This window comes from Temnothorax americanus, unplaced genomic scaffold, assembly GCF_048541705.1.
Source record: "Temnothorax americanus isolate GAGA-0224 unplaced genomic scaffold, ASM4854170v1 Scaffold2, whole genome shotgun sequence".
Taxonomy (NCBI): domain Eukaryota; kingdom Metazoa; phylum Arthropoda; class Insecta; order Hymenoptera; family Formicidae; genus Temnothorax; species Temnothorax americanus.
This window is the reverse complement of record NW_027509338.1, coordinates 3780644-3807480: the sequence shown is the minus strand read 5'-3', so window position 1 is coordinate 3807480 and position 26837 is coordinate 3780644. Positions and strand designations below refer to the sequence as shown.

At 46.4% G+C, this 26837-nt stretch overlaps 2 protein-coding genes across 2 annotated transcripts in view; both read left to right on the top strand.

The window, feature by feature from the left end:
- The window catches only part of Rpl19 (ribosomal protein L19), a 94227-nt gene that overhangs the window by 22377 nt on the left and 45013 nt on the right, over positions 1-26837 (top strand). The gene's annotated exons all lie outside the window — the stretch shown is intronic.
- Positions 845-25708, top strand: C15 (homeobox protein C15). The gene is made up of 3 exons (XM_077405521.1): positions 845-2703; positions 19233-19455; positions 23967-25708. Exons 1-3 carry the CDS (start codon positions 1935-1937, stop codon positions 24205-24207), a joined length of 1233 nt encoding a protein of 410 aa, XP_077261647.1. The 5' UTR covers positions 845-1934; the 3' UTR covers positions 24208-25708.

Genomic DNA, 26837 nt, shown 5'->3' with positions numbered 1-26837 from the left:
CCCCTACCGGGGTGGTGCGACTAATCGATCGGTAGTAAGGAACTTCCCGGTAAGAAATATCGACCCGCCTCCTCGAGAAGGATCTCCGGTTGGCGTGCATCTCTCGGAGGATAATTCGATGATGTTAGAAAACTTGGATAACAGTGCGGAATAAAGGAGCCAGGATAAATTGGATGACGGGCCATCGCGATACGGCTCTCCTGCCAGATTTTGTGTTCTGAAATTCGGATTGATAAATATTAATAAAATTGCTGCCTCTTCTTTTTTTTTTTTTACGGAACGTTCGCTCATACGATTCGCTCGTACGTTTAAAATTAAAGAGGAATGCAACTGCTGCTCTTGCATATTCTCTTCATGGCGTTCATGATATACGATAACATGACGGGGCGAACGAACGAAAGGAGAGAAGGAGAGAGAGAGCGCAACAAGAGTATTCTCCGTAATTAAGTCCCGCCGCTCTTCCTCAACTGGATGCGGCGCGGCGCCGTGGCGAGATGAGGACACGAGTCTAGCCGGGGAGCGAGCGAGAGAAAGAGAGGCTATAAGACAGCCCCCGCGAAGAAGAACGCGGTAAGAGAAGAAACGCAAAGGAAGAAGCGGCGGAGCGAGCGAGCGAGAAGAGTAGGGGGCGAAAAAAGGAGGTACGACGATCGAGCAATAAATAATACAGGGAGGAAAAAGGCGATCGCCTGCAACATTCTGCTTAAATGTTAAATAGGTATCAATTTAACAGCGACCAATGCGCGCGCCCGTGGGCGTACAACGCCGCCGCGGGATTGGCCGGCCGGCCGACGGTGGGCAGGATCGGGCGATACGTACGTACGCGAGTAGGCGACGCGTCTCACCGTTCTCTGGTAGGGATAAACCACCTGGTTTCGCCGGTACCCTCACAACGTCCCGTCTCTCTCGACGCGACCGACCCGGATTCACGCACTCGCCGACACTCCGGTCAAGCCGAGGGAACCGAGTTTCAACGAAACGGAGAACGGAACGGGGATCCCCCTTCCGTTCGGATATTAGGCGCGAGCGACCTGTTATGTTTTCCACGAGGTGCAAAATTCTTACCGCCGTGCGTTTTCGTCCGTGAAGTGTTGCTCGAGAGAAGCTGCTCTGTTCTGACGTCCGCGATCGGAAGGACCTGTCAAGAATCCGGTTTAGTGCGATCGGAGCTTTTCCGAGAAAGCTTCGAAAAATCTTTCCAGTATACAACGGAACGTTTCCAACCGGCGTGAAGTGGTTATTCCACGGAATTGCATCAGAGATTTCTGTATAAAATGACGGAGAGGCCAGCTTCGAGAGAGGCTCGTTGGTCCCCGATCTGCCTTATCGAACAGAGACGTCATTCACGAATGGATTTTAGTTTCTGAAGACGGAAATTGGTGTAGCGACTGACACAAAATTGGTTGTTCGAATATCAAGAAGGACCAATGGCTAATCGAGTCGGTGAACGAAAGCAGTGGAATCCGTGTTGGACTGTTGTATCTTAAATTAGTTGCGAGAAAAGGAGCAGAGAAACGACAGGGACAGTTAATTCGCGAGGAAAGGTTCGGGAAGGGAAATAAATGTCTGATAAAATCTCCGTCCGATGAACAAACAGTATACCGACATCGGTAGAAACAAAATGGCCGTCGTTCAACAGAAATTTTACGAGGTGCCCCGAACTAAATCGCTCGTGCAATAAATACAAACGTTCGTCGCATCGAACTTGATACAATCATAATCTATAGTCCTCGGTAAATTCTCTACGAGATCACCCACCTCCATCAACATCCCGCACTCTCACTTATTCGATCGTCCCACGCAGTCGCGATCGATGTCACTTTCCGAATCGCTGTAGACGCTGCGGACGGCTCGATGAAAACATCCATTGTTTGAAGCGCACCGTCTCCGATAACAAGTGCCGATTACTCCGGAGTTCGCGAGGAGGAGGGATCATGTCGGAGCACGGCGACAGCGACGTGGACGCAACGGAGGAGATCAACGTGGACGACTCGGATTCCCGGAGCTGCAGCCCGCGAAATTACGCGAGCCACGATGGCCGCCACGTGTCTCAGGAGACCTCCGAGTGCTCCACTTCGCCGCCTCCCGGTCAAACCGGCGCGAGGACGCTGGCGAACGATCCTCCCCGCAGCCATCCGTTCAGCATAAGTCGCCTGCTTGGCGAGAGCGGCGTCCAGAATCCCAAGAGTCCGTCCTCGGAAGAACCGGATAGCGACAAGGAGAGGAAGTGGTCTTGGGAAGAGGGCAACAACAATAACAACAACAACAACAATAACAACAACAACCAGGCGGCCTCGGGTGGCGTTCTCGACGACGGCAGGCGGTCTTGGGGCCACGACGCCGAGGAGAAACTGTCGGAGAAGGATGACGACGACAGCACGCTCGACACTCGCGCCAACTCCTCCTCATCCGTACATTGCGCGTCGACGGCGGATCTCCTCGCCCCTTTCCGAGTTTTCCCCGCCGGTTTTATCTACACCGGCGGCGGTGTTATAAGGGTACCGGCGCACCGGCCACCCGGAGCGAACGGCGCGCCGGCCAGCTCCTTGCCCGCACAGGCGCTGATACCACCCTGGAGTTTGCAGGCCCTACAGCACAGCCAGCAACAAGCCGCGGCGGCCGGTCTGCACAGAGCGAGCATCCTGGCGAACCTCGCTGCGCACCCTCTGCAGGCGCATCCGCATCTCAAGGACAGACTGGCAGGTACGCGCGCGCGTTAATATACGTGCATAAGAGTAAATTAACTTGAAATGTCACTGCATATAAGTTGAAATTGCGCCGATGATATAAGATCCGAAAGGCAGGTCATCTGGAATAAAATGGTGCTTATGTCTTACAGCTAAATGTTCTGAGTTTATTATGTAACTTGACTTTTGCTTAAGAACGTTAAGAACTCTTTTTACTGATGAAAACATCGATCATCGATATGATAAGGAAATCTCAGCCAGAAGCCTTTTGCTCCTTAATTTTTACTTCAGGCTAGGGGTCAGTTTGGGTACCAAGTGCGCCAAGGCTTCAGTGATGCTTCTCGACCTAAAAGAAGCATGTACATTGTCTCCGCTAATTACTCTCTCTTTTCTCAGGACTGCACGACCAGTTAAAGTTATTGTCAAGCCAAGTATGAGAGAACATTTTGTTTGTCAGATCAACGTGTGTTTTGCCCTGAAAGTAGCAGTCTCAGAAATGGAGTAAGAGACTCTCGGTGAATGTACGCGCTGATCGTTATCATACTACTACGGCGCTCGTTGTTCCGTATTGTTATCTCGTTGCGTGAGTTGTATCTCGATTTCGGTGCGAGATGATATTGCCTTTTGAGTAAATAATGTTTTAAGTATTTTCGAGAGCAGCGGGGAAAACGGAAATTTAAGTATTTCATTCTACTGGGTTCTCTCGAACGCGCCGTGTAATTTACGAAGCCGCGCGGGCACCTCGATGTGCATTGTACCGAGCCCCGTTTTATCGCGGCGCCGGCGACGCTTTTTTGGCGAACTGACGCTTTGAAGTTAAGAGTTAAAACGCATCAATTTCTAACTCTTTTTATTAAATTTTGAGTTGGGGTATGTATTTACAAGTGAAACAGAGTGTATATACGCGCTCGAATTATTCCCGAACAAATCGATTTTTAACGACGTCTAATAAAAGTAATATCTGCAATTATTTAAGTGTCATCACGTTTTTTACGAATAATTAATTCGCATAACTATGTATTGCGGTATTCTGGAGAAAAAAGAGACGTTAATTATTAAACATCGTCAATCTGAATATTTTACTTATCTCTCTCGCCATCGTGAATACATTACTAGACCATCTCCGTAACGAGATCGTACGCGATACGTGTCCGATCGAGTTATACGTGTCTCCGCGTATCTTGGCTAACACGATGCAGAAGGAACAGATGATTCGCGCAATTAGCGAGATTGTCAGATATTATTAATTCCGTATTATCCCGACGGGGATTGGAGCGACGACCGGCCGCCGCGCCGCCGCGCCGCTCGATAGAATCGGAGTGACGAAATATAAAGCGACGCGCAAGAGAGCGACGAGAGGCGTTCCCCGGTTGGCGTCGGCGATCACCGATGTCAATTTCTCTAATTGGGATGGGTATATCTTTAGACGGCGACCGGGCTTAGGCGTGGGTCTCCACTTGGTGTCATTACTGCGCGCGCTTCGCGACTGCTAACCGTATATAGAGGATATCAATTATGCATCAGCGGCGAATTATTCACTCGCCCTGTCGTCGCGATCAGACCGGTACGAAATCGTCGAAGACACCGAGTGACACTTTAATGGTATGCGGACAAGTCGAAGTCGTCACGTTACCTCCGTTTCGTTCGCTCGATAACCCTTTTCGTTCACTTAATCCAAAGCGCTTATATAGCGATCTCTAAATCGCTATATTTTTACGCGACAACGTATATCTATCGCGAAGGACAGAGAACTTTGAGCCAAAAATTCTCTCGGATATTTCAAAGCGCGACGTGAAATATCAGTTAGGATAAAAAGAATTTCGCGAAACCAGGAGGGGGAGAGGAAGGGAGGGGAGGGGGATAACCGTTTTGTACAACTTATAAATATAAATGTGATAGCTCTTAAAAAGAAACTTTACTTTTCTGTTACCCGGTGCCCTCTCATGTTTCACCCGCGTGCCTTCGAGATATCTATAATTTACAAATGCAATTTGAACTCGCATACGTATATCTGTCTCTCTCTCTTAGAAAGGCATATAATTTTAATTTGCTTTAATCGGGAGAAATACGGTACGGGAAATGTTGGCCGCGCCAGGGCATCATTACGGGCGCGATCATTGCCACGCGGGGAAAAGGACGTAAAAAGTGTAAACGTTAAAATGCAGGTACGTGCAAAATACATAATTAGCGTCTACACCGATGCATTCTCGAATGCCGACTTTTTCGTGCGGGTAATGAAACCCGGCTATTACTTGCGTGGCGTGAGTGAAATGTATTTATGCGTACGAGCAACATTACTCTCTCGCCCGATTATTTCGTTCGAAGTACGCTTAAATGCCCCAAAGAGAAGAGCGCCGACACACGCTACGGCGCAATGAAACAAAGTATAATCCTTCAAAACGATATTGTTTCCACGTAACGACGTTACGCGCGAATGTCGATCGTGATACAATATGCCCGCTGGTGACATTTGCATGATATATGCCTCGGACATATCGGTCTCACGATTGTAGATTATGTAAAGACCAGTTGCAAAAGCACGTCGTGTCGAAAATTGATCACTTGTCGAAAAGCACATCGTTAATTCGTGCGTCAAGATTTGTGGGTCCGAGACGGAACCATACCTTATAGGCGGCCTGGGGGAAGGCATCTTCTCTGTATAAAAACACATTGATAAATGCTACGCATAGATGTCATAGATAACACGACGCCCGATGCGATTCAATCTGTCTTCTTGGGGGAAAAGGAAACATCGCGAGAGCGATAACGTATAAAGCATTATAATTAACATAACGTGCAGTTTGCATAATTAAAACCCTCGCGATCTGTTTTCGTCGCGATCGCTTAAACGAGGCGAAAATGTAAATCGCGTTTGCTGCCATTTATTTAGCATATTACGCCCGATCGGATTGGCATCGCGGAACATTAGTCGGATCGATCGGCGGAAAGAGAAAACGCGCTTTTAACTCACGTGAAATATACAAAAGCGCGTAACGTTTTGTTCGACGGGCGAACGGTAATCACCGGTTATTTGCTTTGTACCTCTTTTACCTCTATTACGTCCCGCCACCTGTCACTTTGACATTGAAATGACACGCGGCGCTCGATCAGAGTCGGAGAGAGAAAGAGAGAGAGGTTTCGACCGGAAACACCACGTTTTGCGAAGACGCCACGTAAATCCGAAACCATCATGAACGGGGGACAAACGCTAATTGTCGCCTAGATTCGCCTCGACGTTGTCGTTACGCCGACATTGTGAGACGTCGTATCGATTGCATATCGTTCTTTAATAACGAGAGTCTCAGCACGGCGCGGCGAAACGGAGAGAAACTTTATTGACGACGCGTTTTGGTCCGAAAGGTTTCTCCGATCAATTAGGCGCTACGAAACTAGCGCTATAAAATTTGGACGTAATTATTATACGAAAGCGGGCTGCAATTTACGTTCAGAGAAACAATCTCGCCGATTTGACATAATGGTCTCGCTCCGATCGCGAGCCGATAAACTCTCTTCGAGCCATTCGGTCACCAGCGTAGCGCGGAGCGAAACGAACGAAAGGGAGTTGTGTCACCTTTTACAGCGCCTCTCGCGTTTATCTGTTGTGACGTTAATTGATGATGACCGTGGCAATACATAAATCATTCACTTGTAGCACGACTTCGCCCGCTCGGTCGCGACAAAATAAGTTAAATAGCGCGTTCATAATCAACATACATATAATCAGGATAAATCGTTCGTACGTGCACACATAATGATAAGATCAATGCATTTGTAAAGATAATTCAGCTCGCGTAAAAATAAAGACGCACCACTTCTTCGTCCAGTTCTTGCGTCAATTTTTATTATCTCAAAGAAATATGTTATCACGTTGGACGTATCCTGTGTTAGGATTTGTTTAACGAGAAATGAAGTTTATATGGCTTGTATTTTTGCGGTTTTCAATAATTATTCATCGATATATTGGCCTCGAATCGGCTCTCCGTATCGGCGCGATAGCTTTCTGGGAAAGAAATGTTTTCTCGTGGGGCGCACACGCGAAAAGGGAGTTGCACGCGGCGCTACGCCAATGCGGCTGGCAGAACGACGGCTCGTCGTTAAAAGTGGGCTCGAACGATTCTACGAATGCTCCGGAACCCGCGTCCACACTTTTGCGATACTTCTCCTCGTGAATTGGCAAGGGGAATGCGTTTCGAAAATTGCAAATAGGTCAAATAGTCGCCGTGAAGCATCGTAAACCCGCAACACACACATACTTATATCTCACAATGATTTCCTCAACTTTTATTTTCGGGAACGCGGCCCGAGATCGGCGCGAAATTTACTTCGCCGCGACTGTGCTTTATATCTCCAATTAATTGGCATGACGTATCGGGATTTCTCGAAGGATAGAATTATCTCGGTAGAATCCGCTTTATTTTCGGTAAATGCAATGGACACTTTATTGACTGACAGTCAATTGAAACGGAAAGTTGAGAGTAGGTCGCGATCGGGAAGTCATGTTGAAAACAGGATATGAAATGCCGAGAGTGCAAAAGATTAAACGGCAAAGTCACCTGTTAAAGTTCATATGTTATCGCCGTTTCGTTTCGCGCCGTCACCTCGCGACTCGCTGCAACATCGAAGAGTACCGCAGGAACATACATATGTAATGAACGAGCAGCCGTTTTTCTCCGAGGTTTCAATATATTTCGAGCTGAAAAGGCATAATAGAGATGACGATTGGACCGCAGAATGACATCGGCCTCGCGGCGAATGCGAACGGCGCTTCGACTATTGGTCTCAATTGTTTAGCTCTCGGCACTTGGACCGGTTTCTAATTGAACTCTTCAATTGTAGCACCACGCAACGCAGCGCAACGCGCGGGGCCAGAAACGGGGCCGATGATCCTCGGGGCGTTGCGGCGATGAGTCTGCCGGGGCCCAACCGGGGGCCCCTCGCCCGAGCGTTAGCTTCCCGCAACAGCAATTTTCTACAATGTACGCTCCTCGCACGGAGGCATTCAATAATAATTAGGCCTTCGCACTTTTACGTTCGCATATTACTCCTCTGATTTGTGCCTTTCTGGGAAACGGTTACGGCACAATGGCACGGGCGCGGCGCAGCACGAAACACACGTACCTAATACACGGGCGATTCGTTAAGCGGTAATTCCTGCGAACCCGGGCGCCATTCCTTACGTAACGTCGCGAGACGTCGCGTACGCTTAATAAGCAGCGTATATACCCGCGTACAAAAGGATTCCGGGCGATCGGGAAGGGCGGCCTCTCGGGAACTGCCGCGAGGACGATCGGTGCTTATTGACTTCGGACGGGGAGTCTATAGCTTGTGTATACGACCGGCAAAACAAAACGAAGGTATACGGGAAACAGAAACGGCGCAGTGTGTCGATGCGCCGTGGAGTGCCTCGGGCCGGAGATAAGCGGGTACCGGGAACAGAGAAAAAAGGCATCGCGTGACCGAAACCTGAAAACCAGAATCCGCCGATGCCGCTGCGGCCGGAGCGGCGCGGCGCGGCGCGGCGCCTTCTCGCCAATGAAATTGTCCAAATGTGTATATACGTATGTCCGTGCGCGCGAGAATGTATACGAATAATTAAGCGCGCTATATAGGTATACGTATATACAACCCGCAATTTATAATATTTTCAGCGGTCCCCGGGGCCATCCTTAGTCGGGAACTCGGGCGCGTCTTCCTCGTTTTAAATGAAATATTAGAAATTACGGGGTAGTCACTTAACCGCTCGTACGTGCTCGTTTTGTTCCCGATTCGCCGGCAAATCCCGGTGGCCACGAACGGTAGCGCGGTAGATACGTTATTACGAATTACGACGAGGCGCCGTTGGCTACCGAATTGGAAAGAGATTTCAGTGATATATAAATTGCGAGGAACCCGCCCGCCCCGAGAAGAGCATGCAGGGCTCAAGGTCGGGACTACCGATCGCGAATCGGTTGAGAAAACGAACGGGGCTCTTCCATGCGCGGAATCGTCTGTGCCCTGTGCCGCCATCAGTATAGTATAGCCGCGGCTTCGACTTCGAAATTTCTTGCGTCAATATCCCGTGAACGGCCGCGAGGCGCAGCGCGCGCGCGGAAAAACGTTTCTCGGTATTCGGCGTAATTTTGCACACTCGCCGCGGAGCTCTGGTTATACGCTGTGTTATTAGCGCTAGAGCCCGCACTTCATTTTTCGGATCGTTCGTAGCGGAAACATAAACGCGCGAGAGGCAATTGACCCGGTACGGTACTCGGTTCGCGACACGCCGCTCCCACATCGCGCATCGTACGAGTTGCTCGACAGTAAAGACGCGTAGAGTAGATCGTTAATACAAATATATATCCTCTCGAGAATACAGTGCAGACGTAGTAAGAAAATCAATCTGGTTATTGCAAATTAACAATTCGAATAACGATCACGATTTATATGTGATGTAAGTAGCATATTCTTGATAATTTTATTGAGTTGAGTTATAAATAATCTCAATACGGTAACATTTACTTATTTATTTTTGAAATTTGATTGCAATTGTTCTTGACAGGAAAGATATTCGATCGCTAATTAAAAAGAGATATATTAATCTATTAAGCATAAGGTAATAGCGGAATTGAGTCATTTAAAAGACATATTCAGTGAAAGATAAGTATTTGTTAACATCTATGTTGAAAATTGACGACTACATTATTTAAATTTGATTGAGTTAAAGTCGAACTCCCTGGCAGCGTGTCTCGGTAATACTGGAATAATGAAAAAGATTTAAAACATCGCCTTTTCGAAGTGAGGGGAACACGTATTCGAAGAAACAATAACCGAGACAAATGATGCGTGTAAAACGTAACTGCACTCGCGGTTGGCGCGTTCTTGTACAGTGCAACGCGTAACTGCAAAATCGATGTAAATATGCGAAGTATTTTTTGCTGCAGTAACAACCCTCGTCGGACGTAACTTGTAATGAGGCGTGCAAAGAATTACAAAGAATCACAATATCCATAACCGAATTACTTTAATTAAATACATCTCGTCCTTCCTCGGTAATTATTCGACGGATCTAATAGAACTTGATAGAATTGAAATACACGGTACACGTGTATATAAACGTTGACACATGGGGTTGAGCGAGAGGAGGGAGGACGAAGAAACGCAACGCGGAAGCACGCGTGCGAGTATACGCGGGCGCCGGCGCGAGCGGGTTTCCGTAGAAACGATAATTATTCAGGCTGGCATTACGTAGTAATTAATCTGGAGGCAGATTAGAGCCGAGCAACGGGCACGGTGTGGGCCACGGTGGGCGTTGACTGATCGAGTTAGCGTTGAGTTAGGGATTTCGCTGGGCGAGCTTGGCAGCCCCCGTAAGGTCAGGCGCGCTCGTCCATCATCGCCGCCGCCCCCCCCCCCCTCGTTTGCTCGCACGTTCGTTGGTCGCGATGCCCAGCCACCGCCGATGGGTTACGCGCCGAACAAACGGGCGCGGCGGGAAGGGAGTTATATAATTAACGTGACTTCAGTTTAATTTCGCTGCGGACAATTAGCGCGTGCGAGCGAGCGAACGAGCGACCGAGTCGGTCCATCCCGAAACGTCCTGGCGACGATTCTGAACGAAGCGAGATACCGCATGGATTTGGATCGTTCCCTACAAGGCATCGCCGCTGCATTAGGCGAAATTAGAGATGAACGATAGTATAATCTCCGCTGTAATATCCTCTTGGTAATTTGAACGATGTTTCCTCTCCCTCTCCGTCTCTCATCATACGCATTAAATATTGGCGTTAAATAAAACGCTCAATATTGAACTTGCTAATCGAAATAATTGATCTTTGAATGCATTTAACAGCCATGCAGTCTCCGTGTCTACTCTTTCACAAATTTTTGATTTATTTATGAATTTTATATCTTTTTATTTCTTTGTATAATTTTAACTTTACTTCCTATGTATCTTTTTTCTTTTTGCATTTATAGATATATATTGTCACATATTATTTCAATATACTATTAATTTGATATTTTTTATGATATTTTTAATCACAGTGTCTATGTTCCTTTATATTGCACTTCTATATAAAATAACATACCATATCACTATATAAGTTACTATATCACCATTATTATTATTATTGTTACAATTGTGGTAGTAGATTTATTCGCTAAAAATTACGTGCCTTAATACGCATTGCAAAGTCTGGCTGGCAAACCGCTCGTTAGGCTTTGTAATAATTCATCAGGCTCGACGACGAAAGAGCGCGAAGGGGCAAATCGCGCGTGTAAAACGCGATATTTTCGCGTGGGGTCAATTGATCGGGGTCCGGCCGCTCGGAACAAGCGGTACCGTCTGTATACTCTCTCGCGTGTGAGATACGCGAGAGATCGGCCGGCGAATCCGTCCCCCTATCTCCCGCGTCGATCGAACCTCCCTCGAGGCCGCGGAAAAACGCGGGCCGGCAAATCTTTTGACGCGGGCGCGTCGAAAAAACGCGGGGTCGCGCAGCGACGATATTTTATCGCGCGGAACCAGAACTAGCGCCGAGAGGAAGGGAGAGAGAGAGAGAGAGCGTTACGGTTTCCGGCATATCATTCGCGATTTTTTTCGGGTCCCCGGAGAAATCGACGGGATTTGCTGGCGGGTCTTCGCGGCGGCACGTCACAGTGAATTTCGCCAGACCTTGATCGCGCCGCGTGCTTATCATAACGTATGGATGACCGGCGAGCGAACTTACCGAACGTTGTCCTTTGTACTTTTCTCGAACAATCCAGTCGCCGTGGAAGCATATGGTATAGCATCTGTAAATATTAATCTCAAGATATTTAAACCTAAAGTAATCTATGGGACACTCTTAAAATTAATACTATTTATAGTAGTAAGAGTTACAATAATGCGTCAAGAGTCACAGACGCGTTGGCGAAGAATGAAGATATAATTAAATACAACGTATGAAAAGCTCGCTTTTATATGTGAGTATACGCGGGGAAATGTATGAGCCGCGGTTTATGATACTTAAATAAATATGACGACTATATAAGAGAGCTAGAGGGTAACTTTAAATAGTAGTGTAGCATCTTACTGAGAGAAATAATTCGGTTTTGTCTGAAGCGGGAGAAGACGCATTCGTTCTTCGACGCACAGATAATAAGGAAACTTTACGTTATTAATTAATATAATCTATCACAAAACATGCAAAACGTGTATCCTCTGATTAATCTGGGTCTATCAAACGCGCGCTGCACCTGGAAAGTTTTAGGAACAAAAGTCGTGACAGCTAAGAGTTAAGAATAAGGATCGCTTGACTATACAGCATCTCTTTGAAACCATGTAACAGCGCTCTAAAAATGTTCGCTAGCAGATTAAACGCTCGTTCGCGGCGGAAAAGCGGACGTGAGAACCACTGACGCAACCCACCGCAGGCTAAAGGTATATTGAGTTTTATCGCGAACACGTGCGAGCTTGCTTAATTTTATGCGATTTTTTATCGACGCCTCGTAATATCGATAATGTAAGGCACCGCTGCTTCACCTCTCGCCCCGTCTCTCGTCTCCCCCCCCTCCTTCCGCCGTCATCCAGGTCGAGGGGTCTATATCAAGTTATGGAGTTTGAGAAATGATCGGTGCCCGTGCGACTCTCACATTTCCCTTTTCCGATCGACGCGAGACGCGAGAGGAGCCCCCATCCGTGCATTCCAAAGTTTTCGACGTTACGTAATGGTCGGTTAACTAAATCTTAAAGTATATACTTACAGAAGCAAATTCTGTGTGTCGGATCTTGCGAGCGCGATACGTCGACGTAAAATTATTAATTTTATGATTGTTGTACACGGGCGTGATTATGTCTGATTAAAATCTGTCGTTAAAAGGTATTTTCATTACTTTATCTATTATGCTCGCATCTCGAATTGTTATCTTCGGACGTGAGGCGTGAATGGGACGAAGAAGCCATCTGTTATTTATTGACGGTTTTCTCGTCGCTCTTCTTTACGGTTAAATGAGTATCGACAGAAAACAAGACGACGTCTTTTGCAATTTTTCCTCCCCGCGAGATTCGTTTCTTTAATCTTCCCCGAAGATCGGACGATAAAATTTAAAGACTTGTAACACTCGGCGTTTCTTATACTCGCGGGGCGCTCTTGAGCAATTTTCTCGATTGGAACCGCATCGACTTTACATTCCTGAAAACTTTTAGTTTTCATTCTCCCTCGGCCCCGTGTGCCTCTCCTTTCCTTCCACTAGTTAAGCACTAACAAAGCACCCACAGCACTCCCATTACAGTAACAGCGCCGCAGTTATCCTTGCGCTTTGCAAGGCCTGTGTACCTTACTTATACGAGCGGCAACACTTCGCCGCGATTCCTCGAAAGACTTTAATTACGGAAAGAGTGTCCAATTTTGCCTTAGATATGTGTGTTGTTGGAAATATTATATTCCGCACTTATCGTGCACTGTGCGCCCGGGAGATGATGGCAAAGCGGCTTTAAAAATGGACTTATTCTCTTTTTTTATGATTTCCGTCAGAATGCAGTGGTAATCAAATGCATATATCAAACCTTATTAACCGCAAGATTCTAAACCAGGAAAGAATGCCGAGAGACAAAAAGGGAGAAAAACCATCAAATGGCGAGTATATTTTGAGGCTGAACACCGAGCGTGTGGAACCGGCGTATCTGAGATCGCGATATTAAGCGAGGGTTGGCTATGGAGAATATAATTTTATATATATAGGGTGGGGTATGTGCTTTCCACGAATTCGTTTAGTGCCATTTAGCCTGTCCGCTATGTTGGTTCAATTACACCATCGGCAGGTACGCGCGCGTATGCGTACATATAAACGTCCGCGCACGCACGTGATCGTGTACGTACATCGGCGCTTTCAGAATGCGCGTGTAGAATTTACAGCGGGTCGCGGTATAGGAGCTCGGGAATTCTTTAGTACACGATTCCTCGTAAAGATTCAGTTGCAGATAACGTTGCACCTGAAATTGCATGTCCAGGGGCAAGTCTCTCTCTCTCTCTCCCTCTCTCTCTCTCTCTCTCTCTCTCTCTCTCTCTCTCTCTCTCTCCCTCTCTCTCTCTCTCTCTCTCTCTTTTTCTCTCTTTCCCGGCGCTGTAACCACACAGCGAGCTCGCGAGTGCGAAACTCGGCGTGTTTTGCACCTTTATTTCATTTACGGGCTCTCCTCCAGGTCCAGCTGCTCTAACATCCGAGAACAATTAAGATCCGTAATCACGGGAGGGACGGGGAAACGACTCTCGACGAGGGAAGGGAGAACGACAGGTAGAGAAAAGAGAGTGCCCATCGGTCGGGAAAAATATCTGTTGGGATATCTGTTTACCTGGACACCGAAACGGTGACAGATAACGTTCGAGAACTATTAGCCGGAGATTAAAGAGGATAAACAGAGGACTTACGATTAGAGGATTATCCGGAGGGATTTAAGAGGATTCGCGACGTGATTTGGCGCGCGCCTTCGCGACAAGCGCCGCGACGGGTATGGGCGGGAATTCGCGGGAGAGCCGTCGCGGGATCTTCTTCTCTTCAACGACGACGGCCGACCGGTCGTCGTGAAATCCGCGCCGCGCGCAGAAAACAATTTACTTTGAAGGCCGCAAACTCCATTACTGGGCAGAACGTGCTCTCCGAGTAATGACTTTCTCTAGGCTCGCCCGCTGCTGTCGCATCGCGGCGATGCGATGGCATATGGCAGCGCGCGCGCGGCGCGGCGCGAGGGGATTGCGTCATCGCGGACGATTCCCCGACCTGGCTCTTGGCTCTTTCTCGGTCGCGGGAGGAATCGTCATCGTTGCAGAGCGCCGCTGCAAAGGTTATGTTACAAGCTCAGTAGGTCACCGAGGACGAAACCGTCGCGGCGGCGGTTCTCGGGAATCGTCACCGTTGAAAAACTGCCAATCCTGATTAGAGCTTTTTTCGCCCCGATTTCTCCCCACGCCGCGTTATATCCCGGGATTTTTATCTGGTTATCGTTATTTCGGCAATCGAGTTATTACCGAAATTCTCTTTTATCGTTTCGCCGGCATCGAATCCGGAGCATGCAAATGCACGTATTAGAAGACAACGGAAACGATACTTCCGCGGTCATAAACTCTGCCGAGTATACTTACCGCGCGCGAACGGTGGGAATTATCGGTGAACAAAAATTGTTCACTTCCGGCGTGTCCACTTTAAGATGACGCGAAACCGGTACTCGCTATTACTCACGTTGTTAAGTACGTTCAACGAACGGTTGGTTGGTTTTGTAAAGTGCGACTCTTCGCGTCGGAATGATCAGAGTGGTTTAATCGACGAGCGAAGAATAGTATTTTAGATTTGACGGAAATCGTTCGACGAAAATACATGGTGACTATAACTGATAAATATAGTTAAATAGATAAATAATTGTTGTGCTGGGATAAAAGATAGAAATTGGGGCGACAGATCGGACGCAGGCATTTCCGCTGACGAGAACGGTCAGCCAAACGAAACTTCGGCACGAATAAAAAAACAGTTGATAATTTTTGCTAGGAGGCTGCTGTGCCGTTTATTTACGCCGACCATTTTGCAGTGACGCGCCGCCATCTTGTTTTTACGACCACCTCGCGGGCAGGCCCTTGCCACGGTCTTCTGCGGCGAGCAAATCTCGCGATAGACTTTGCAGCTTGTTATATTGAAAGAAATTTTCTGTTATTAAACTGTATTTATATTACTGATCTATGTCAATAAGTTTTATCACGTTGATCTCCATTTTGAATAATTTCCAATTTTCTAAAATCCATAATTTCCTAATATGGGCCAGATATATGCTTTGATTTATAAACAATATTGCAATAAAGCATTTTTTAATGTTTTATTCCCAAATAATACAGTATAATCGAAAATATAATATTTGTTATTTTTTTCTTTATCTTCTCCTCAATATTCCATCGGGAATAAAAGAGTCATCCCTTGATACTATACTGTTCGGGGTTCTTTAAAATTACTTTAAAAATATAAAAATATAAAAATTTTCTTCAGAAATATCGCCTCGACAGAGTCAGCGATCCTTAACATCGGGAATTGTCGACAGAGTTAAACGCTTCGACCGCAAAGATTCGCCGGCATAGTATATACCTGACCGAAATTGCACGGTAAAACAACCGCCGCGCGCGATGTCGAAGTCGACTTTAACCATTCGACAAATCGCGATGACTGAACTGTCGTTAAACACGCTAACGACAACTGACTACCCGGCAATCGGGCTACCGGTACGATCGACGATATCGCTGGATACACGAAAGCGCGCCGCGATCGAGCTGCACGAACCAATTTCGCGTAAACAAATCGAACATCTCCGTAACAAAGTCTTAGGCTTCTTCTTGCCGACTTATTTGGATACACAAATTATATATACATATATTTTACGCGAAATATATGTCGGATTAATCCTCTGCTTAGGTACGAGATATAGGTAACTCCTATAAACTCCTTCCGAATATCGCTTGCGATGCGAGCCAGCAGTCTATACACTCACGTTTACGTACATGTCAGATCGGAAAACGGGCGGCGCCTTAAACGCAGTTAATTAACAGAAATCGAGAGTGTTATCGTCAAACGCTGAGTTACGGCTGGCAGGCGGGGCCTAATTGGTTTTTACGAGACGACCGTCTTCTTTCTTACTCGATGCCGAAAGCTCTGGTCACCTCTTCTTCCGTCGTAACAGACGCCGATTAATTCTTTGTTATCGATCGTATATACGCTGCTCGATAATGAACATCGTTATTCGTCGAATCCTCGATAAGTTTCTGCTAAAACTCGCCAAGATTCTCCTTCCAAAAAAAAAACCGGAAAAAATATAAGTGTGAAGACTCGCGTTCAGCGTTAAATGTGATGGAACAGGACTAACGACCGAAGAAATCACTTTGCAGATTACGAGAGTTACTTATAGTAGCATATGATGGACAATGATCGACGTTTGTCATGATAAAAATTACCAATATGATACCTTGAGAATGTCTCCACTTGGTTCTTATTCTTTTCTCGTTACCACGTATATATAGATACCGAGTAAAAGGCGAGCGATCTTACACCCTACTGTTGCTCCTGCTAAAGAGATAGGCGCTCGTGTTTTTGTTTTTACACAAATACAATGGTCGGTGGGTATCTATTTACGCCAACCGACGCGTCACGTTGAAACGTTTCCATCATCTCGTCCGCTCCGTGAGAGTTCTGTCGGAGCTTTGCGGGTCCGGATCCTTGTATCGCGCGTGTGTCTGACCATTCCGCGAAGGAAGGTAATTACGGATGGATCACGAGAGAGAGAAAGAGAGAGACCCCGTCAGCGCACGGCTATACTAGACTAGTATGCCGCGATAATAGAACGAAGTATAATAGCCACTATGCGATTATCGTCCTAATAAGCGCAAGCAATGACGCAAGAAAGCCATTCGCGCGCGCGGAATAAGAATGTGAGAGGCCAATGTGAAGCCGAAGCTCCACGTATATTAAAGTACGCCGCCGCGCCGCGAGGAAGGATCCTGAAATGGGAATCGGATGCGATACGGTTGCAAGAATGGGTTCTATTTGTCCTTTCACGGTGCTCGCCGTATCGTCATAATTACATCGCCATAATTATATCGCCATTCGACACCGCCTGCCAACATGCGCGAGACAGTTGTGAGAAATCAATCGCGAGTGTCCGTGTGTGCAGCTCTCGTCAAATCAATTATAAGTATATATCAATTGCAATATCACATTGCGTGTCGCACGTATATGTTAATGCGTGCTCTATAATATCGCCACGGATCGTTGATTAATCCGCGGCACATAAATCATGCACTTCTCGTAAATAACGAGGAATCGAGATTAATCGTGCCCGCTAATGAATCTCTAATCGCGCACGGAATTCTTTCTGCATTTTATTCTTTATTATACGTTCGCCATAATTCGATCCCCCGCATTTAAGAGCTATTGAAGATCGTATCGTTTATATATAGACAGAATTAATTATTTTTAGGCTCAAGATATTGCGGGTTCGCTTGATACACATTTTGACGTTTACAGATCGATAAGGAATCGCAAATGAACGGGTAATGAGATTATTATTTGGATCGCTCTCGCGATTACCGCGCGACGGGATGTATTTCTGGACGAGGAGTGGCGATAAAGGACGGGCGCAAAACGTGGCAGGGGTGGGAAAAAGGGGGCGCATAATAGGATAATGTTCGCTCGATGGCCCTTTTACCCTTTAACGATGATTCCTCCGGTTTCCAGCAAATTGTGAAGAGGGGTCCGCGCGGCCGATAGTCGACGAGATGAAGAGAGATGATACCCGGTCCATTTCTTATTTCGGTAAAAAAATTTGATTGATTCTTCAGCTATTCCATATACTCGCGTCGGAAAATGTGCGCCTCCATAGAATAACCAGCGCTCATTCGTGTGTATTTGTATAAATATCACTTGAAGGCACGCGATCCTTCGATCGAGCTCATGCGAGGCATAATGAGAGGGTCTCTGAAGCGTATTACTCGTATTATTTAGCAGTAAATCAAAGTTGGAAATGTAAACCGTTATATCGTACGCTGATTATCCCGCCATCCCGAGCCACGGCCGGGATTGCGCATCGAAATAAGTATGTTGACCGTTGGTATTGCAAAAACAAATACCAGGCTCGCGTTGGGCAAACGACGATACGATTTTATGATCCGCGAACGGTTTTCCGTTCGTGTCCGCGAGAGATTGCATTCCGTTCTTGATCCCCTAATTAATTCGGCGAGTGGCTTGAATGAAATCTACGAAGGGAGACAATCGCGGGAATAATCGCCGAAGTAATAAACGCTAAATTCACCTCAGCGATTCGGATTTTCTCCGGAGAGACCGCGTTCCAATCCATTAGCGGGGAACCGTCGGTCGCAGCAGAAGTCGAGGAGGGCAGGCGAATCGTTTTTGCGATATCTCGTATACACAGGTCGCTATCGTATCTAAGCGGCCGATTCTTCGCTCCTTTATTGGTCTCGTGAAATTGGTAATGTCGTGTACCTTCTCATTACGTATGCAAATACAACCGCACGCACGGGGCATTTAGCGTAGTTTCTCGTTACTCGCGCGCTATTACTAAATACAAGTGAGATAAGCGACTTAATGACTCCGACAGCTGCCTATCTGGTATATAATAGAAGGGCGGAACGGACCGCGCGATGCCGAACGAGAGACAAAGAGTGACGTTCAACAAATATAAATTGCAATATCGCCCGGTTTCGAATTTGTCTTTTCTATCGAACCGTCGATAATATCATTAATGTTATAACGATTCAGATATGCATGAATAAGAAAAGGCGACTCGATTATATTATGACAATTGTTTAATGTGTCAAGCGTTCAAGTATTTCAAGCAAACTCTCTTATTTATGACTCACGACGGGTCATTACGTGTCCTTTTAACTACGATTTTCTTCAAGATATCGACGATATCTTTTCAATTTAAGCGCTCGCCTGCCAAGAATACCGTAAGAGATACGCGCTGACGTAACAGCGACAGAATGTCGCCAGCAGTGTCCGAAACAACGCTTATCAGTGCTCTTTTTCCCCCCCTTGATTTAGGAGCGTTTCCGAGGCGGATCGGTCATCCCTATCAGAACCGGACGCCACCGAAGAGGAAGAAACCGAGAACGAGCTTCACCAGGCTGCAAATCGCGGAGTTGGAAAAGCGCTTTCACAAACAGAAATACCTGGCCTCCGCCGAGCGTGCGGCGTTGGCGAAGTCGTTGAAGATGACGGACGCGCAGGTGAAGACCTGGTTCCAAAACAGACGGACGAAATGGAGGTGAGTTCTCGAACGACATTTTCGTTTTGGTTGCAGCAAAACCGCGATAGGATTCTCTTCGTGGAGTTTATCGGCTATTTAGTTTGACTCTTACTAACGACGAATTTTGTCGAGGCATCATTGTTACCGTGACAAATGAATTTTTCGGAGGAAAATACGACTCGAGAATTGCGTTCTCGGAATGTTAATAGCGGGTTAGTCGTGGCCTGACGCCTATATCTGTAAACGCATTGGCAGTCAAATGTATTGGAGTCTCTTCAAGATAAGGAAGGACAAAAACACGTCATTTAGATAAAAGGGGGCTCGTTCGTAGCGCGGGTCCCCGATACCGGGGGCGTCTCGGCGGCGAGACGAGGACCCTGGCGACATTCTCGAGGACTCGTATATACAATATACTTTGCCGTATTCCGAACCCCTTCCCACGTTTCCCTCGTCTCCAGGATTTCTAAAACCGTTGTCGTGCCGTGGAGTCCTTGGATCGTTCTACGAAACGCCGTGATAAAGCGGTAAACTTGCGGAGAAGTTTTCGGAGAGACGGCGATAGTTTCCCGAACGAGCCACGAACCTCAGATCCAAGACTCTATTTATCCTTCGAATTCGATTTTCCATAATCACTTTGTGTGAGAGAGACGGTTCATTAAGAATTAAAACCGATACAATTTCGACGAGCTTCATTTTTAATGTCGCAATCACCGAAGAAGATCTACCTCCGTTGATACCTTCTTAAAAAAGATCGAGAATCACAAATTCTTTTAATTTTAACGAATGCTATTCGCAACAGCATCGCAGAGCGTGTAGCTGGAAACGACGTTGGGCTTAAGTATGAACATTTCTAATTTTATTGGCGATAATTTTGCCGAAGTCTTGCAGACTCGGTTACAACTATTATTCAATTCTCTGATGATCTGTTTTTAGGAATAAAAGTGATTTAAAATTACGCGTACAGTTTAGAAATATACGTTTTATTTATTTGTCTATTAAAATGTGCACTACGGATTGCAATGGAAATATAAATTCGCTTAATTCGTCCTACTTTTTTTAAAAACTCTCAACATTTGCTTAACTCGGACGTCTCGACGTTGAAATACGAACGACTTGCGTCCTGATTTGATCCGAACGGGCGAAAGTTGCGGGACTTATACGGTGTCGTACGCACCGTGTGTGGAGGTGACCGAAAAGTTTTTTCGTCGTCGCGAGAGGAGAGCAGACGTGAAATTCAATTTAGAATCCGACGACACGCATTATCTGTCGCGGTACGCTCGGAAATGTTATCGCCGTGACAGGTACATTTGTCTAGAATGTTACGACGAGTTAACTTCACGCCGGAGTGACAAGTACATCATTTTTAATTAAAGACGCACACACGACAGCCTGTAATCATACGCGCGATCAATAACGCATCACCGCGCGCGCGCGACAGACTTTTCCACTTCGACTTTTTCTCCGCGCCGCGCCGCGCCGTTACGGCAAAGTGGAAAACGGGGGAGGGTGAATCGGAGAGGTCTTTCGTAATTTCTTCGCTTTTCATTTTCTTTTTGTTCGAGGATTTTACATCTTATATAAGATCACCGTTCGCGATAGTGTTCAAGTTTAACCATTTGCGCGGTCTTACGTTGTGCGAGTTGGACATAATACATTGCGGTATACATTGCGGTAATCAAAATTCTTTGGTTTATGTTAAACCAGCCGATTAGATAAAGTTGCGGAGGACAAAGTACTTGTTCTCCGCTCAGTTGCGAGAAATAGTTTGGCCCGTAAAGAGTTAAAAACAAAGGTATAGTCGCAGGAATTTCGGTGGAGGGCCGCACGCATAAGCGACATAAAGCCGCGGCGCGGCGCGGTACGGTCCGGCGTGCAGCTGCGTTTAAAGTAACGAGATGACTGTAGGCAGAGATGAGATAACTCGGTCTCAATAATTCAGGTACCTAACAGCTTAGCCCTGTCCCGTACATAATGTAGTCTCTTCCCTCCCATCGCCGCACCATCGGGCACTCTCTCTCTCTCTCTCTCTCTCTCTCTCTCTCTTTCTCTCACACCCCTTCTCCCCCTCCCCTCGTCTTCTGTCGGTCGCAGCTTCTCGCTTTGACTGCCAATCCTCCGCCGCGCCCCGTCACCTCTTTCAGCCCCTAGCCCCTACACCTCTCTCCGCCGAGAGCTTCTTGGCTTTTAAACTGTCAAACGCTCGAATCCGTTGGCTGAATCGTTTCGATCTCCGCCGGGCCCGAGCGAGACCCCGCACCGATTCCCCTCGTTAAACATTCATCGGTTACGGTGTAGGACCAGGCCGGTAACCGTTCAAACATTCGATTCGCAGACTCGACACGATATATCACGCGCGTAATGTACCCGCAGGTAGCGCGAGGAGGATCAATCGGTACGTGTATTGTGCGTCGCGATTCGGTGCGATTAGCGAGTTTCATCGACTCGCTTTCAGCTTTATCTTTAACTTATATCTTATAAGCGCGAAAACGCAAAAATAATGTAGATGCAAGACACGACGCAACCTGCAACGGTCAAGCTATTAATGAAACGTAAATAACGATAAAAGTTACGAGACGCAGCCCGGGTTAATTAAAAGAGAAAGAATCGCGAGAACGTGCTTTATATTCGCGCATCGAGCGCGCGCCGCGCTCGTTGGGGGTCCGAGCGTGCGCCGAAGTATAAAGATAAGAGTAATGTGTCCCAGGTTGCGAGAGAATACAGTTATATGCCGGCCGCAGCGAATAGGGCGAGGCTGCGTCGGGGCTGCAAAATGTAATCGGCACGGCGCCGTCAATTATTAATCGCTAACCGCGTTAATTACTTGCAGCGGCGTAGGTGCACCTGTCACTGCCGGCAATGGCGTAGCCGCAACGGATCCCGTAGACGGGCGCGGACGAGCGAGATTCAATATTGCCCTAAAAGCTAATAAAAGTGCCAACGCGCTAAATCTTGCGTTTTCTACTTTCGTCTCCGCCCTGTCATTGTCGCGGCAACGAAACGTGCGATGAACGGTCCATATAATTTGATTCGAAATCTGTTCGACCTGCGATTCGTTCGCGTCGCGATAATACGCGATATACAGTGATTAAAATCTATATGAATAATAATATTAGATATATCTTTTTAGAAATCAACCACATCTTTCAACTCGTTTGAACGCGCAAGCGCCGTTTTTACGCGAGCTCGTTTACGAGATAAAGCGATTTGTTTTCCGCTTATAGCGGTCGTTCGTCAAGAAGAGATCAATCCGACGACAAACAACGGGAATTACGACGAAGTGGGTCGAGGGAATCGGAAAGTAAATTTTGAAGGCGAGCGATCGTCGGCGCCGCGCCGCGCGGCGGCACCGGGTAGCTCGTTTATTCCGTGTATCGGGTGAAGAAAATTACAGGAAGTCGTTGAGCCCGCGTTGCTCAACTCGCGGCCGAAAAGGCGGGCAAAAAGAGGGTCAACGAGATATGTACCTGCGCCGCGATAGGCCCGGGAACGTGGCGTAATTCGTGAGGAGGACACGAGCGGTCGCCGCCACCGGTCTTTGGAAGGTTCCACGAGCATTACGCCGGAGGAACCAGTTTTAGGAAATTATAACGATCACAAACGCGGGGAAAACATTGGGATCAAGTCGAGAGCTCGACCGCGGCACGCCCGCCGCCCGGTACCCGATTCATCCTGTCACGGAAGCGACGTCGACGAGAAACTCGCGACCGTCGAAATCGCGCCTGGGCTCTATAATCCCGGCATGTGGTAACTTTCAGGGGATTTAAGGGGGGAAAAAATGAAGAAAATGTGTTTTTAACGGGCGCGACATTCGGAAATACGATTTTAACAAACGATGTTGTATCCTGAGGCAACCTGGGGTTCGCTATTCGACATTCGTCACGCCTGGCGGGATCGTGCCGCGCAAGCTCTATCGACCTTACCGAACGAGTCGGCCATTTTGCGGCGCCCTAATAGACTTAACGCTAGAAAACAGACGATTGCGCGAGCGATCCTGCGGCGCAAAGTGGCCTGCGCTCCGCTATAGTGACGAATCGAATTAGCTTTATTACATCCGTCTTCTGTTTTCCGCCCAACCACCGCCACTCTATTTTCGCCGTCTCTTTACTCCGCCTCGTTTCCTCCTCGAGGCTTCGCTCCCCTCGCGCAAGGCCGTCCTTACGGCGATCCTGATGGCACCGCGCGGCGCGGCAGTTGAGAACTTCGGTTATGGTGCTAGGATAGTCGATTTATATTATAGACTACCGTGTCAAAAGCCAGGAAGTTTCTCCCGACAAGCCACATCCTCGTACAAACTTGCGCAACTACGGAAAATGCAATTTGAGGGCCGGCGATACGTCTTTAATTAGAAAAAATGATATCTTCGACGATCAGATTGTCGGATATAAAGGTAGTTTTAGTCCTCAAGTAGAACACTAATAAGTCACAATAAAGTCGAAATAACCGTCACTTTGACTTTATTGTAACTTTCTGTTCTATAGGTCTCGGGCGAATGATTAATCCGGAACAATCGCCGCGCGATTCTGTTGCAGGAGGCAGACGGCGGAGGAGAGGGAGGCCGAGAGGCAAGCCGCGAATCGACTGATGCTGTCCCTGCAAGCGGAGGCCCTCGGCAAGGTGGCGTATCCGACGTCGGTGTCCGGGCATCCGGGCGGCGCCCCGGTGTCCAGCCTGGACAGGCAGCAGGCATCGACGACGGCTCTAACTCATACGGTCGGCCAATGGGCCTCCCCTTACGGCCCGCCGCAGCCCCTGGCCGAGCCGATTTGCTGAAGCGCGACGACGATCCGAGAAACTCTCGTTAAGTGAATCGTCGATCTCATCCTCCTCGTCCCACCCTGCGTCTAGAATCCTCCTCCTTTTCCCTAGTTTCCTCCTTTTTTTTATTTTTAATTTGCTTTAGATAGCGAACGAGGAAATACTCATTCATCGACCGATCGTGAGATATTAATAACGGCAAGAGATTTTTTTATTCCGTTTCCTTTTTTTCTTTTAGAATAGTTACGGATTGTATAGGCTATTAGCATTCGCCTTCCTTCTGCCTTATACGATATTCAGGCGACCACCATCGAACACGAACGTCCTAAAGAGCACCGCGAAAAATCGATTGTACATTGCCTTGCAACATCACGTACTCGGAGCTGTATCACTTTATTAGCCACGGCTCGAGATTTTGCCATATAATTGTCACGGTTCGAGCAGTTAACCAGCGCGGCGCGAGGCGCGCCGATAATCGTCGTGAATTTATCATGTACGAACAATCGGGTCGCATTAAAAGCGTCCGTTTCTTCTCACGACGCGAGGATCATCGTCATTAGCCTTGATTGACGCGACATTATCGACATGTACGTGTCTCGACCCGACGAAATAGAGTCGCGGAGATGAGTGGCCCCTCCAAAACGTTATTTCCAGATCGCGTTGAACGGGCCGAACGTTCGATAATGTCTCCCTCCCTCCCCTCTCCCCCTTTCTCCTCCTGCCCGTGCTGAGTTACTCGATCTTTCCTAAAGAGAAGCTGTACGTTTTCCCGCATTATGCATCGTCGAGAAATCATCGGTTGCCCGAGTGAAGTCGCAGCGATCAAGCTCAAGATCCGCGTTCACATCCTTATTTAACGTCACATTTCAGGGAAGCGGCCGGGTAAGTTTTAAATTTTATGTCGTAGACGCATCGGTGAACGACTTAATTGGGGGGGGAGAGGGGGGATATGACTGATAAGAGATGTGATTTTCGACTTTTTTCCATTGACTAAAAAAAATATCTCTTCGTTAGATGTGAAATGCGGGCCCGAAACGGAACAGCTGACGTGACATATCTGTATGTACATACTAGACGCCATAGTTGTAATTAGACATTATACTTGTACGATATATGAAATACTTGTATACGCAGAAGCGCTGTCGTGCCAACGTACCGACGGCGTACGTTCTCATCTTTGATTGTTAGATACGTCCTGTATATATTATTTCATGCGCGCTGCAACGCGGCACAATGCAATCAAGATTATATTATATATATATCCCGGAATACTATTATTATAAATATATATATACTGCTAAAAAAAATAAACCATACATACCGTACATTACGATCGTCGTCGTCATCGTCATCGTATGACTAGGTATGTCCTTAAGTTAAGTTCGGTAATAATTATTATTATAGCGAACGATGTGATGTTATGTAAGTACGTGTAACGTTGTATATACGAGAAAAAAATTGAAATGCATATAAAATGATTTAACTGCTACTCGTTCCTCTCGGTACCTAACCGTATACACATCCTTGCGAGAATCCGACTGCGCCGACGGGCTGCGTGGGAAGAGCAGCATACGGGAATTACCGCCGATTACAGCAGAAACAATTAGTAACAGCGTCAGCAATAATTTCATTAGCTTAATAAGCAACGATGCATTCTTTGATTTGCGGATAATTAAAGATTTTAATGATCCCTTTACACAGGTATATCGAGCATCGTCGCATCGATTGCAACGAACTTTGACGTAAAAGCAATTTGTGTCTAAAGCTTAAAAGTACAAAAATTTAAGAAACTTGAAATAATTCAAGAGACCGTCGATTAATAATTTAATGACCTTCGTGGCGAGTAATTTCCTCTCGTTATACTTCAGAGCATACTTACGGGTTAATAACGCGTGTTTTTAGACGTAGAGAAAAGTGTTTATAATATATAGAATGTGGTTTACTTCCTTTGATAACGCGAAATATTGCAATATCTCTGTTGCTTTTTATGTTATAGAAAAATTAAGAATTATTTGATTTGAAAAAACGAATATTGAGGTAAAACATTTTTATTCGCGATGACATAAAATTATTAAAACGTTTTTGAACTGAAACGTATATTTTATATATAAATCAATTTTTATAGTTATTCTACTGTGAAAATATTCAAGTGAAGCAATGATGTAAAAAAATCAATAGTTTCCAAGATATTTCATATTTCATAGATATATTCCGATCTAAAATGGATAGAATATCTAGTATTTTTTTTTATTTGCGTTTCTACTTTGATATTTTTATACATACAGTGAGTTTTGATGCTATTATATTTATACAAATACAACAATACATCTTGAATGTGCAATGGCTCTTTCTTTTTAAACTCAATCATATATTTTCTTTCATGTCAATCGATTCATTCCCATTATTTTGCATGTCACTCTGACATGAAATGGAATGGAATATCTCGTGAAGTGTAGTCATTTTGCAACGTCTTTATCTTAACATTTTTATAGAATAATAAATAGAATCGTTTGACGACTCTATGTTTGCACAGACACAGAAATGCGCGTGTGACGGTCTGCTCTTGTCTTTTTAAACGCAATTACACGTCCTCTTTCACATCAATCAATTCATCTCATTATTTTGTACAGTGTCATTTCGATACG

What these genes read in the sequence shown, in the direction of transcription:
- C15 (XM_077405521.1), top strand. Translation starts at nt 1,935, where the DNA reads ATGTCGGAGCACGGCGACAGCGACGTGGACGCAACGGAGGAGATCAAC. An exon ending in TCTCAAGGACAGACTGGCAG is followed by an intron (nt 2,704 to 19,232) that starts GTACGCGCGCGC and finishes CCCTTGATTTAG; the next exon opens with GAGCGTTTCCGAGGCGGATC. An exon ending in AACAGACGGACGAAATGGAG is followed by an intron (nt 19,456 to 23,966) that starts GTGAGTTCTCGA and finishes ATTCTGTTGCAG; the next exon opens with GAGGCAGACGGCGGAGGAGA.